The 13,240-nt window shown below is 39.2% G+C and overlaps 1 protein-coding gene across 5 annotated transcripts in view; it reads right to left on the reverse strand.

The window, feature by feature from the left end:
* Positions 1-13,240, reverse strand: part of gan (gigaxonin) — a 111,698-nt gene that overhangs the window by 97,161 nt on the left and 1,297 nt on the right. For all 5 annotated transcript variants that reach the window (XM_043706668.1, XM_043706670.1, XM_043706669.1 and 2 more), the window contains exon 2: positions 2,303-2,417. In XM_043706668.1, the coding sequence (XP_043562603.1) occupies positions 2,303-2,417 (115 nt within the window). The remainder of the gene's footprint in view (positions 1-2,302; positions 2,418-13,240) is intronic.

Here is a 13,240-nt window from a genome sequence, read left to right on the forward strand (position 1 = left end):
GGTACCCAACATGAGCAAAACTAATGTAGTGTACAAAATCCCATGCAAGGACTGCACTAAACACTATATAGGACAAACAGGAAGACAGCTAGCAATCCGCATACATGAATATCAACTAGCCACGAAACGACACGACCAGCTACCTTAGTAGCCACACACGCAGACAACAAGCAACATGAATTCGATTGGGACAACACTACTATCATAGGGCAAGCCAGACAGAGAACAGCCAGGGAATTCCTAGAGGCATGGCATTCATCCACAAACTCCATCAACAAACACATCGACCTGGACCCAATATACCAACCACTACAGCGGACAGCTGAAACTGACAACCGGAAGCGGCAGGGACAGACCACTATAAACACCGGAGGAAACATCAAAGAAGCGCTTCGCAGGAGGCTCCCAAGCACTGATGATGTCGCCTAGCCAGGGGACGAAACGTTTGCAACAAAAACTTCCAGCTCGGCGAACAGAACCAAACTTGTTAATGATTCCTTGAAGTTTACCACTAGCAACCACATTTTTTAAAAGTTTCTACAAGGATCATTAAACAAGTCGAGTGGGTGGCACGGTGGCACAGTGGTTAGCACTGCTGCCTCACAGCGCCAGAGACCCGGGTTCAATTCTCACCTTAGGTGACTGACTGTGTGGAGTTTGCACATTCTCCCACTGTCTGCGTGGGTTTCCTCCGGGTGCTCTGGTTTCCTCCCACAGTCCAAAAATGTGCAGGTTAGATGAATTGGCCATGTTAAATTGCCCGTAGTGTTAGAGGCAGGGGTAAATGTAGGGGAATGGGTCTGGGTGGGTTGCGCTTCGGCGGGTCGGTGTGGACTTGTTGGGCCGAAGGGCCTGTTTCCATACTGTAAGTAATCTAAGTAATCTAAACATGGATGAGGATTTCAGCTGCACTTATGCTGAAATTGGTCAGTTGGATGATGTTAGAGGTAGAAATAGCAAGCTTGGCGATGGAACAGCTGTGTGTCAGAAGTTCGCATTAGAGGAAAAATAAATCATTCCTTGCTATTAAATCAATACATGCTCAGCCTCCCTTTTTGAAAATAAAAAGATTTTCTAAAATGTGCCATTTAAGAAACTGCAGTTTCTTCACACAACAACCACTCGTTAGATATTGCTGCAAAATTTAGCAGGGACAGCTATAAGATTAACACTGGCATGAAAGTTTTTTTGTGTCTTTTTGCCACTTAATGAAGCCTTTTTCATGACTCACTTAGTTTTGGTTCTACTCCATCTCAGGACTGCCTCATCACAAGTAGCAGCAAAGCACTGAACTAGATTGTGTTTTATTTACTTTAGCGACATAGGAACCTTGTTAAATAACTACAGGGTAAGAAAGCAAAGGAAGAACATTACGTATTACTGACTTTACATTTAGCTCTAGTCATTGATACATTATTTTCGTTCCTTAATTATGCTCAATAGAAGTGTTTACATCTCTACTGTTATAATTTTGACTTTTTAAAATCAGTCTTATTTCTTTTTCATTAACTGAAGAATTTTCAAATCTTATTCAATACAGGCTTCAGTCCTACAATCATAGTTCAATAATGTCAAATCCAATAATTATTTGGGAATATGGCTGGCTGCTGTGTCCCCCGAAACAAAGAGTATGCAGAATTTGAATGTCAATCTGTCAAATGTAGAAAATTGCCAATAAGATACTAACAAGTCATGTAGCATTTGTATTAGATTTGAGCGACTTAGCTCATCTCTGAAACATTGCTCAGTGAATGATTAAACTAAATGCAGCATGATATTGAATTGAAGTGGGTATGATTTCCGAGTGAAGCTGACATTTATATTAATTTTAGTTTATAATACATTATAAATTAAAACATTTATCATAAAAATAAAGTGCAAAACGATTGCCCCAAAATACTGCCACAAGATTGACCTATTCAATCTTTATTTATACTTCTCAAAATGATTACGATTTTGAATGAACATAATTCAACGGTTGAACTGTGCAATCAAAATAGTTACTATTTCTTCTTATCGAAGTGTGAAAAAATTAAGAACAGACTGGATAAACTTCATTTATCTATGTTTGGAGTTGTCAACATCTTATTAAAAGATTAGTGGTACAAAAATCAAATTTGTCTGTATATAATGCACTCTATAAATTAACGGGAAAAAAAATCCTAAATTCTTCAACCGACCTTCAAAATCAGAGCATTCGGTGGCATTTTGCCTTTACTGAAGTAAACATTAGACCAAAAAGGGTCCATAATACAGCACATGCAAGATATATCAAGTCAATATAGAAACAAAGGTTCTGTACCTGGCCACTAAACATATAATCCAATAATTCATGCATAACAGCAACAGAAATGCCATCTAGGATAATTTTATACACTGAACCATCATCTGCTGGAGCTGTATAATTCAATTTAGTCCTGAAATGCAAACATCAGACTGCAATAAATATACAAAATGGTTACACTTTGCAATATTATAAACACACAGCATTCACAATTTAGTAGGTTTGAAGCTGAAAATAAAAGCACTAATCAAAACTATTGCTCTTTTTTAGCTTAATTTTTAGCTGGGGTATTAAAGCGTGTTAGTTGTGAAACAATATAAATAGGAACAACAGAAATAACAAATCACTGATGTAAAATCACAATTCATATTCTACAAAATTTGCAGTCAGTATGATATAAAAATCAAATTAGGAAGTTTTCTTAATGCAGGTATCAGTCAAATTTCTTCCAACATGAAATTCATTTTCTATTAGTTTTTTTTCCATTATTTTTGATAGCAAATTAGTGAATAAATGTAGGAATGAAATTTACAATACAACACAATTCAATACAGCACAGGAACAGGTCATTCTGCCCACCAAGCCTGCATCAATTCCTTACCCTTATTTAAACCTGCTACTTATTGTCCATGTGTGGTTTCTCTCTCTATTTGTCTCTTGTTCACTTGTCCATCAAAACATGCCTTAAACGTTGCTAGGGTACCTGCTTCCACCACCTCCACTGTCAATGCAAGCATCCACCACTTTCTGTGAAAAACTTTCCCCACACTTCCCTAGAGACCCTCTTGCCCCTAACATATGGATAAAATGCCTTGGGATTTTCCTTATACCTGCTGGCCAAGGACATTTCATAGCCCCCCTTTTAGTCCTCTTAATGTCCTGTTTGAGTTTCTTTCTATTTTCTCTGTATTGTTCAAGGACTTTGTCTGTTTTTAGTTGCCTAGACCTTAGGTATGCTTCGTTTTTCTTGGTTGACTAAGCCAATAATTTCTCCTGTCATTCAAGGGTCCCAAATCCTGCCATTCCTGACCTTCATTTTCACAGGAACATGCCTGTCCTGCACTCTAAATAACTGATCCTTCAAAGAATCTCACACGTAAGTTGTGGATTTACCATCAAACAGCCGCTTCCAATCCATGTCACTGAATTTTTGCTTGATTTGGTTATAGATGGCCTTCTTCCAATTTAACTTCTTCATCCGAGGTCCACTTTTGTCCCTATCCATAAGTATCCGAAAACTTGTGAAATTATGCTCACTCTTCCCAAAATGCTCTGCCCCATTGGAACAGTGATCACCTGGCCAGGCTCATTTCCCAATACCAGGTCCAGTATGGTCCCCTTCCTGTTGGACAGTCCACATACTGTTTCAAAAAGCTCTCCTAAACACTTCACAAATTGCTCCCCATCCCAAGCCCTAGCACTAATGGAGTCACAGTTAAAATGGGGGACGTTAAAGTCATCAACCACAACGACACTATTATTTTCACATCTTTCCAGAATCTGACTACATATCTATTCCTTTGTACCCTGCTGGCAGCTGGGAGGTCTGCAGTACAATCTCAGCATTGTGATTGCACCTTTCCTGTTCCTGAGCTCTACCCATAATGCATTTCTACAAAATCTCTCCATTGTGTCCGCCCTCAACACACATATTTAGCAACAATATTAGCGTTGAATAAAGCCGACTACTTAAACTGATCGGACTGTAAATTAGTATATACATAATTGTAGTGATTGGAACCAGGTGGATCTTATTGACTATGAGATCCTGGATAGGGGTTGTTAGCCTGGGCTGATCAGGGACCTCTGGCTGACCAATACAAACAGAGGATTTTTGGAAAAAAGAACAGGGGATTCAGAATCTTCTCACTTCAGGGACTGACTCCAAGCTGACTGGCCACAGCCAGTGTACTGTACAAATGTAAATAAAGGGTGACTCAGTGACAGGATACTGGCCTCTGAGCAGTTATTTCAGTAATTATCTATCACATCACATTGCCTGTTGAAGTTCTAACCTGGCAAATCAAATTTAAGAACAAAATATTTCTGAGTATAACTTCCAGCAAGCATAAATATAATTGACTAAATTGCTTTATAACCAAAATCTTGCTAAACAATTCACCATTTTATTCACAAGAATGATGATCCATTACACTATTTATTGTTACATCTTGGTTTTTATTTTATCATCTCGTAACTTCTTTTATAATTTCAAATACGCATTTAGAGTCACAGAGATCTACCACACGGATAAAAGGTCTTTCAGCCCACCATCAGACTATTCTAATCTCATTAAAGTGCACACCTAAATACTTCCTAAATGTTATGAGGGTTTCTTCCCCTACCACCCTTACAGGCAGCAAGTTCCATCTTTACCACACGTCCTCTAAACCTTTGGCACCTTTCCTTAAATCTATGTCTTGTGGTTAATTGCTGTGCTAAATTGCCCGTAGTGTTCAGGGATGTGCAAGTTAGGTGCATGAGTCAAGGGTAAATGTAGGGGAACGGGTCTGGGTGGTCCCCTCTTCAGAGGGTCAGTGTGGACTTGTTGGGCCGAAGGGCCTGTTTCTGCACATTAGGGTTTCTAATTCCAAAAAAAATCTTGTTTTATCAGTTTCATCTATCTATCCCCTCATCAAATTCCAACAACTCTATGAAGAGGGAATTATCTTACTGCTCAATATGTGGACATATAATCATGACCTATGAATCAAAATATTGAAAACTACTGGACGCACTGGGCACAGTAATCTCAGAAGGCCTCCAAGTGTTTTTCTTCCCAGCCCTGTAGACTAATGAACACATTGTTTTTGAAAGAGATGGGATTGCAAGCCAAAAGCTATACAGTTTTACATGTAATATATGAACTTTGAAATTTTTCCAGCTAATTTGATAGCAATGCTGCAACATCTCTTTCAATGAAGTTAATAAAATGTTTAACTGCATTAATTACAAGATAAATATAATTAGGATGAAGAAATACATGCAACTATTCAATCACAACCTTACACAGACAGAATTTTCTGCCTGTTTGTTTCCTCTCCATATTTCTGCAGATTATTTTCAAACACCAACTAGGCTGTAAGGCAAAGTGACTGGATACTTTTCCCTGGAGGCTCTATAGGTCTATCAGCTGAAGTGAAAACTAAATGTGAACTTTCCTGATAGGTCCCCATGGGTTTGCCATTCACACTTCCACTCCAAATGAAATACATTTTAATTTACTTCATATGTTTGGATGTGAACACAGGAGGTGTAGTTCATAAGTTTGTAAATGACACGAAAATTGGTGGTGTAGCAGACAGCAAAGGAGGTTACCTCAGTGTACAACCGAATGTTGATCAGATGGGCCAATGAGTGGCAGATGGAGTTTACCTTCGATAAATGTGAGGTGCTGCATTTTGAAAGGAAAATCAGGGCAGGACACATACACTGAATGGTGAGGTCCTAGAGCGCATTGCTGAATAAAGAGACATTGGGGTGCAGCACCTCACATTTCCTTGTAAGTAGAGCTGCAGGTAGACAGGATAGTGAAGATGGCATTTCTATAGGAAGAATGTTGTGAGAAACTTGAAAGGGTTCAGAAAAGATTTACAAGGATGTTGTCAGGGTTGGAGGATTTGAGTTATAGGGAGAGGCTGAATAGCCTAGGGCTGTTTTCCCTGGAGCGTCAGAGGCTGAGGGGTGACCTTATAGAGGTTTATAAAATCGTGAGGGGCATGGACAGGATAAATAGACAAGGTTTTTTCCCTGGTGTGGGGGAGTCCAGAACTAGAGGGCATAGGTTTAAACTGAGAGGGGAAGATTTAAAAGGGATCCAAGAGGCAACTTTTTCTTGCAGAGGGTGGTACTTGTATGAAATAAACTGCCAGAGGTCGTGATGCAGGCTGGTACAGTTACAATATTTAAAATGCATCTGGATGGGTATATCAAAAGAAAGGGTTTAGAGGGATATGGGCCAAATGCTGGCAAATGCGACTATATTTATTTAGGATATTTGATGGACATGAATGAGTTGGAGCAAAGCACTTGTTTCCATGCTGTACAGCTCTATGACTGGTACGAAGATGTCTTAAAGCAGTTAAATATTCAGCTCAAATCAAAGGGAACCAGATGTTAAGCATTTCCTACTTGACCAGTGCAAGTCAATTTTCTTTGCTACAGATGATTACTTAATTAGAAAAATACCACTGTCTTTCAGCAAATTATACTGTCTCAATATTTACTCGTCACTTATCTGCTGTACTTAAGATCTGAAACACTGTAAAACAGGCCAAGTGCTGGCAAATGGGACTAGATTAGCTTGGAATATCTGGTCAGCATGGGCAAGTTGGACCGAAACGTCTTGTTTCTGTGCTGTACATCTCTATGACTCTATAAGAATCTCCAAAAATTAAAATTTCACTAAGTACTGGATAAAATTCCAGTAGAGCACTTAAAATGGTTGAGAATAAGGAATGCATATCTTAAAACATACACTATCAACTGCCTGAGAACACATCGTGTGTGTGTGTGCGCGGGTGCACGCACACGTACGTGTACACAGTCTAAGTTAAGCTTGCAAATAGTGGAATCCTCATTGTGAAAAATACCAAGCTGTTAATCTGCTTCTTCCACAGACCTGAACACTATTTAGGTTTTCCAAATGAAAATGTTCATTTCTCTTTTCAATAAACACCATCTACCCTTATTTGTATTCTCCAGAAGGCACTGTAATGTGCTACACAAGAGAACTAGCTGTAGAAACAGGGTTGAGAACAAGGAGAACTTTTTTTTAAAAAGTTAAAAATCACAATACTAGATTTTTTAAAAACACAACTGGTTTGTAATTCTCAATGTAATGACTGGAAGAGCAGTGGCAGATTTAATAGCAACTTTCAAAGGGGATTTGGATGCCCAAGAAGAAATATTTGAAAAGCTGTGGAGAAATAGCAGGGATGTGGAACTGATTAGTTAGACCTTACAAAGTTCCAGAATGGGCAACATAGCCTTCTTCGTTGCCATGTAATCCCATGAAAAGATAACAGAAAAGTTACATTGCAGATAAAGGTTTTTGAATTTCCTCAATTTAAAATGAGCAACATTGAAAACTAAGCTAGGCAAGACCTAGACCATTTTCTGTTTTATGTGCGGGTCAGTTTTTATATACAAGAAATGTCAATGTTCAAATCTGAAATACAGAAACACAAACATTGATCACCATATTGAACTGATGGGACAAATTGGACATCAGGTTTGCAAGGCTCTTCACAGCAACAATTTAAGTAAGACTCACACACCAGCTAATCACATGAAGTGGAAAAATACAGTTCCACCAAGGATGACTAATGTAATTTAGTATACAGAACTCTGGTATTAGTTGAATTGTAGAACAGTTACCTCACCAGAGATACAGTTCTGCAAAATTAGGCACAGGGAGAATGAGTAATAACAGGGCAGTATTTAGCTATGAAATTCAAGGATTCAGAACCCAGAATCATTTGTGCAAAAGAATTTAATGCTTCAAAGCACTAACAGGAGGATCATCAACAACAAAAATCAACTTGTGTTGTACATTTGCAGTAATAGCTTATGGTCTGTATTTACAACTCTTAGGCATATCTGGTATTTATGATTTTCCAGAATATGTAAACCACTTTCCATTCATTTCCAACAACCAATACAAGATGTTCTGTACCAACAACCTCTCATTTTTTGCACGCTTATTTTTCTTCGCGTTTGACTTTCATGTTTGTTGAGGAACATGTATGTAGACAATTCACTAAGACATGGAAACATAAACATAATATAATTATATTAGAAGATTTCTACTACTCAAATCTTAGGTGTGGTAATCATAGCAGAAAAGAGTTCAGAGGAGGCAGATGTCTTGAAATGTATACAGGATGGCTCATTATGTCCACGCTTAGATGGTCCTACAAGGGACGGCACAGTGCTGGGCCTTGACTCTGGGGATGAAGCCAGACAGGTTCTCGAGGTAACAGTGGGGGTGCATTTTAGTGACAGTGACCACAACACTACAGTTTAAATTTGTTCTGGAAAAGGAGAATGATGGTCGACAAAAAAAGTTTTAGACCGGCTTAAGGTCAAGTTTATTAAAGTAAAGCAGGATCTCACCAAAATAGACTGGGAAAGCTACTCAGAGGTAATTCTAAAATAGAACAGTGGGAGGAATTGAAAAAGGTGTGGTGGGGGAAACATTTCAAGTATGAAGACAGGATAAGCGTGGGTTATTTCCTCCGTAGCACAGAATTCTTAGGGAGAACTTGATATAGAGATATATAAGATTATGAGGGGCATGGACAGGGTGAACAGAAAGCAACTGTTCCACTTAGTTGAAGAGTTAATAACAAGGAGACATAATTTTACAAGCGAAAGGCAGGAGATTTAGAGGAAACTTGAGGAAAATTCTTTTCATCCAGAGGGTTGTGGGGATCTGGGATACACTGCCTGGGAGAGTGTTTGAGGCAGAACCACCTCACAACCTTGGAAAAAAAAGAGCACTTGAAATGTCATAGCAAGGCTATCAGCCTAGTGTGGGCAAGTGGGACTAGTGTAGATAGTAGCGTAATTGACAGTGCAGACTCAATGGGCTGAAGGGCTTCTTCTGTACTGTATGATTCTATAAAACAATGATCTTTCTATAATCCTATTGTTTCTCTCATCTCTAGTTCTGCAATTTTGCTTGGTGTTTGAAGTATACAGTTTTACAGAAATCATCAGTCTCCAGTAGTTGATTAAAAAGACGTTCCTTCAAATAACTTCATTCTGTCAATCTGGACAATAAGGAATCAGCATTACATTAATCCAGAAGATATTCACCATCATTACCCATTAGGAGCGTGCCCAATGTATGATTCTCCATCTTACACTAATTCACCGAGTGAAGCAAAATGCATTTCCTTCCAACACTGTCAACTAGAATCTTAATCTGCAGTATCAGCAGCCTTTCTTCTACAGTATTCCACCCCCATACTATTGCATAAATGCTGCTCCCTGCACACATCACGTCAGCTCTAATGAAGTCATCCAGACTTGAAACAGTAGCTTGGTCTCTCTCCACAGATGCTGCCTGACCCACTGCGATTCCAGCATTTTTTGCTTTCTGTAAATTCCACCACCTGTAGCAATTTGCTTCGCAATTAGAATACAGTAACTTAGACTTGTGTTAAACCTGAATGCTCAATATCATATCACACCCTGTTTATACTCAATATGCTGAGATTGAGGATTTGAAAAGAAAAACTTGACGTGTGAGGTCATTAAAACTTTTAGAATCATGCTTTAAAATGAAAAACAAAATTCAGCTGTGAATCATCTCAGCCAACTTGACTGAGTCACATAAAGCAATTACCTAACCAGACAATGAATGTATGGGTGGAGAGTGTGCTGCAACAAAATTGATGAATCTGTGACTGAATGAAATCACCTTGACAACAGTGAAATTCCTGAACATCTCTGAAGTATGAGAGAAAATGCATTCAAGGAGGTTTGAAAAGGTATGGTGTGAGCTCCACTTGCCCTCCCTGATTGATTTTAACAGCCGAGGATGCATGTCACTCAGACCTAGTAACTTATTAATAGGAACAGGGATAGGCCATGAAATCCGTCAAGCCCACTCCACTGTTTGATACATTCATGGCTGATTGAACACCTTTTTATCCACAGCATCTCTCGAACCCTGTACACTATTGGTAACCAGAAATTTATTCATATCTACTTTAAACATGCACGAAGACTCAGCTTCCACAGCCGCTGTGATAGAGAATTCCACAGGGGTAAATAAAAATTCTGATATTTGTCCATTGTTGGCATCCTCCTTATTTTTAACATCTTCCTTGCATATACCCTGTCTATTCTTTTAAGCTTCCTTGAGATGACCTCTCATGCTTCAAAACTTGAGGGGATACAAGCCCAGTATCTCTCAATTTTTCTTCTCACTTTTTCCTGGGTAAATTCATTTTCCACAGTCAGTTCCATTAATTGCTCCATATTCTTGTCTCATACATCTACATTCTGACTTCCACCATCTCTAGAAATTGATGTGAAATATTGAATAGACATGCCACAATTAAACCTTCCTTGAGCCGAAAGATCTTGCGCTCTTTTACACAATTTTTTAACTTCACCCTTCTAAAAGCCTTGACTAGTTCAATTTCATATTACACATTTACCTCTTATATTTTCTTTTAACTGATCCAACCTCTGCTCTTTGATATTTCCCATGATTCTTGTTTTGCATTATTAGTACTAACTTTGTTATACACCCCCTTTTAAGGTTCAGTTGAAGTTTAGTTTTTATTTACTCACAAAACTCTACATTTCAACACATTCCAGTTTCGGCCTGTAGGAACAGATGGATAGTTATGATGCTGGATAAGGTAAAGATCTTGCTGACTGGCTTGAAGAGCCAAGAAGACTAGCAAACTCCCAAAAATGTCTTCATCAAAATCTTCAAAGAGTTCATTTTAATGGAGTGGAGAAAATCAGGAAAGAAGTGAAGACACACATCATCTCGTGTCGTGAGGAAACCATTGCCTACACGACCAGGAAGCATCAATACTGGTTCAACAAGAATGACCACACCACTCAAGAAGATTGACAAGGAGAAAGCTCGCTGTACCTGACAAAACAACAATCAGCAATGAGTCAAACAGGAGAACTCCACAAACAGCAAAGATTAGATTACAAATAAGAATGAGGAAAATCAAGAACCAATCATGGACTGAGAACGTTAAGGAGCTGTAAATTCTTGCTGACTAGCAGGACATTAGGGATTTCTTCAGTGTCACCTAGACAAAATACAGACTGAACACTCTAAGCCTCGAACCAGTGCAGTGAATGGCAACCTTTGAAAGGTAGAGAAACCATAAGCCTTTGATGGAAACAAAACGTCAGATAACTCCTAAACCATGAAATAGTCATCGTTGTGAATGTGTTTCTGGAAATGCCCCAACTCCCAAAGATGATCTTGGACTCCCACCTAGTGTGGCAGAAGTTGAATCCTCCATTAAACCATGAAGAATGGAAAATCTGCAGTGGACAGGATTCCAATGGAGATTTTCAAGTAAAGAAACAGAGCTTACACATCAGCTCCATCAACTGTTCCTGAAAATCTGGACAAAGAAGACATCTTTGCCAATGTCAAGAATACTGTCATTGCCACCATCACCAACACAAAAGACAAATTGGACTGTGGGAACAACAGAAGAATCTCCCGATTCTTCATCACCAGGAAGATCAGTGCTCAAAGCATCACTAGGAACCTTCCTACAGTCCATGAAGAAATCCTTCTGGAAAGCCAACTTCCAATCAAACTGTGGAATACAGACTTTTTCTCCCAGTGCTTGGCAACTAGATGAAAACGCCAGGAACAACACCATCCACTTGACATGGCCTTCATCTTTTTGACCAAGGTTTTGACTCAATCAATGGAGAAGGGCTATGGAAGACCTGGTCAAAGTCAAGTTCAACAACATCCTCCATGCCACGATGAAGGTGACAGTCCTCACTGATGATAATATAACAAATTCCTTTGAGATCAAGCAGGGATGCATCATTGTCCCCACCCTTTTCTCCATCTTCATCACTACCATTCTTCACCTGTCAAGAACAAGCTTTTCTGTGGCATGGACAATCTCAATCTCAAGAAAACTCAAATCTTTTACCACCCATTCCAGGTCAAGATCAGGTCCATCCCTCCATTAAGATCAATGGAGAACTTCTTCCAAACATGGAATAGCTCTCTCTCATCTAAGGCTGACATCAATATGGAAATTCAGCACTGCATCCAATCTGTAAGCGTTGACTTCGGATGCCCAAGGTTAACGTGACATCCATGCCGATACCAAGATCCTTGTATAAAAGGCAATCATCCTTCCTTCTCTTCGATTTGGCGCTGAAATTTGGACTATGCAAAGTTACCACCTCAAGACCTTTGAGAAGTACATCAATATTGTTTGAGACAAATGACACCAGCTGGGAGATCAGCATCAGCATCCCTGAAGTAGCCAACAGCGCCAGCAATGAGGTCACAATCATCCAAAACCATATCCAGTGGACCAGATTTCATACTGCCAAAGCATATCATCTTGGACGAGTTCTAGGAAAGCATTTGAAGGAGAGGACAGACTAAGCATTTCAAAGACTCCCTAAAGAATTGCAACATCAATGTCAACACATGACAGACCCTCATTCAGAAGCAACTGACTTGAAGGAAGCTCCTACATGAAGGAACACAAGTCGTTGAGAACACAGAGCAGCAAAAGGAAGTATGGCAAAGGAACTGGAGAAAGACATGCCAACAATCTCAAGGCTAAAGACCAATTCGACCTCCCAGAATCACCTGCCCAGTGTGGTCAGAGATGCAGCTTTAGGATGGCGCTCATCAGCCACACAAGGAGTATGGAACCTTTGACCAGTGACATGGTATTTTCCTTCATACTCTTCAATCATACTTGTTCGCAAATGATTGCTGACAATGATGATGCTAGACTAGGAATGGGCAATAAATGCAGGCCAGCCAGCGATGTTTCTATCCCTCGAGTGAATAACAAAAAAAAAAATCACAGAAGGCATGGGACCAAACCTTATCCTTGAATTCCATATTTCTGTAAACTTGTGGCAAGTGATTTAAAATGCCCACTAAAAGCAGTTTGAAAACTCAACAGCTGGTGCAGCGACTGTGTCGTACTGTCTTGGATCTTGTCTATATGTCGTGTAGCATCACTCAATATTGTCAATAAGGAATGGGCAATAAATTCATGCCACAGTGCTACTCATGTCCCAAGAACACATTTTAAGGATATAATTTGTACTCTTTGCACTCTGTATTCTGTAAAAAGACTGCCAAGTGCAATTTAATTATACAAAGCTCGACCAGTGGCATTAAATCACTTGATTGGCTTGATCTCTTCAGTCCCAAAAATTGAATTTAGCAAAATGAATAAGCAAATA

Source organism: Chiloscyllium plagiosum, chromosome 17 (genome assembly GCF_004010195.1).
Source record: "Chiloscyllium plagiosum isolate BGI_BamShark_2017 chromosome 17, ASM401019v2, whole genome shotgun sequence".
Taxonomy (NCBI): Eukaryota; Metazoa; Chordata; class Chondrichthyes; order Orectolobiformes; family Hemiscylliidae; genus Chiloscyllium; species Chiloscyllium plagiosum.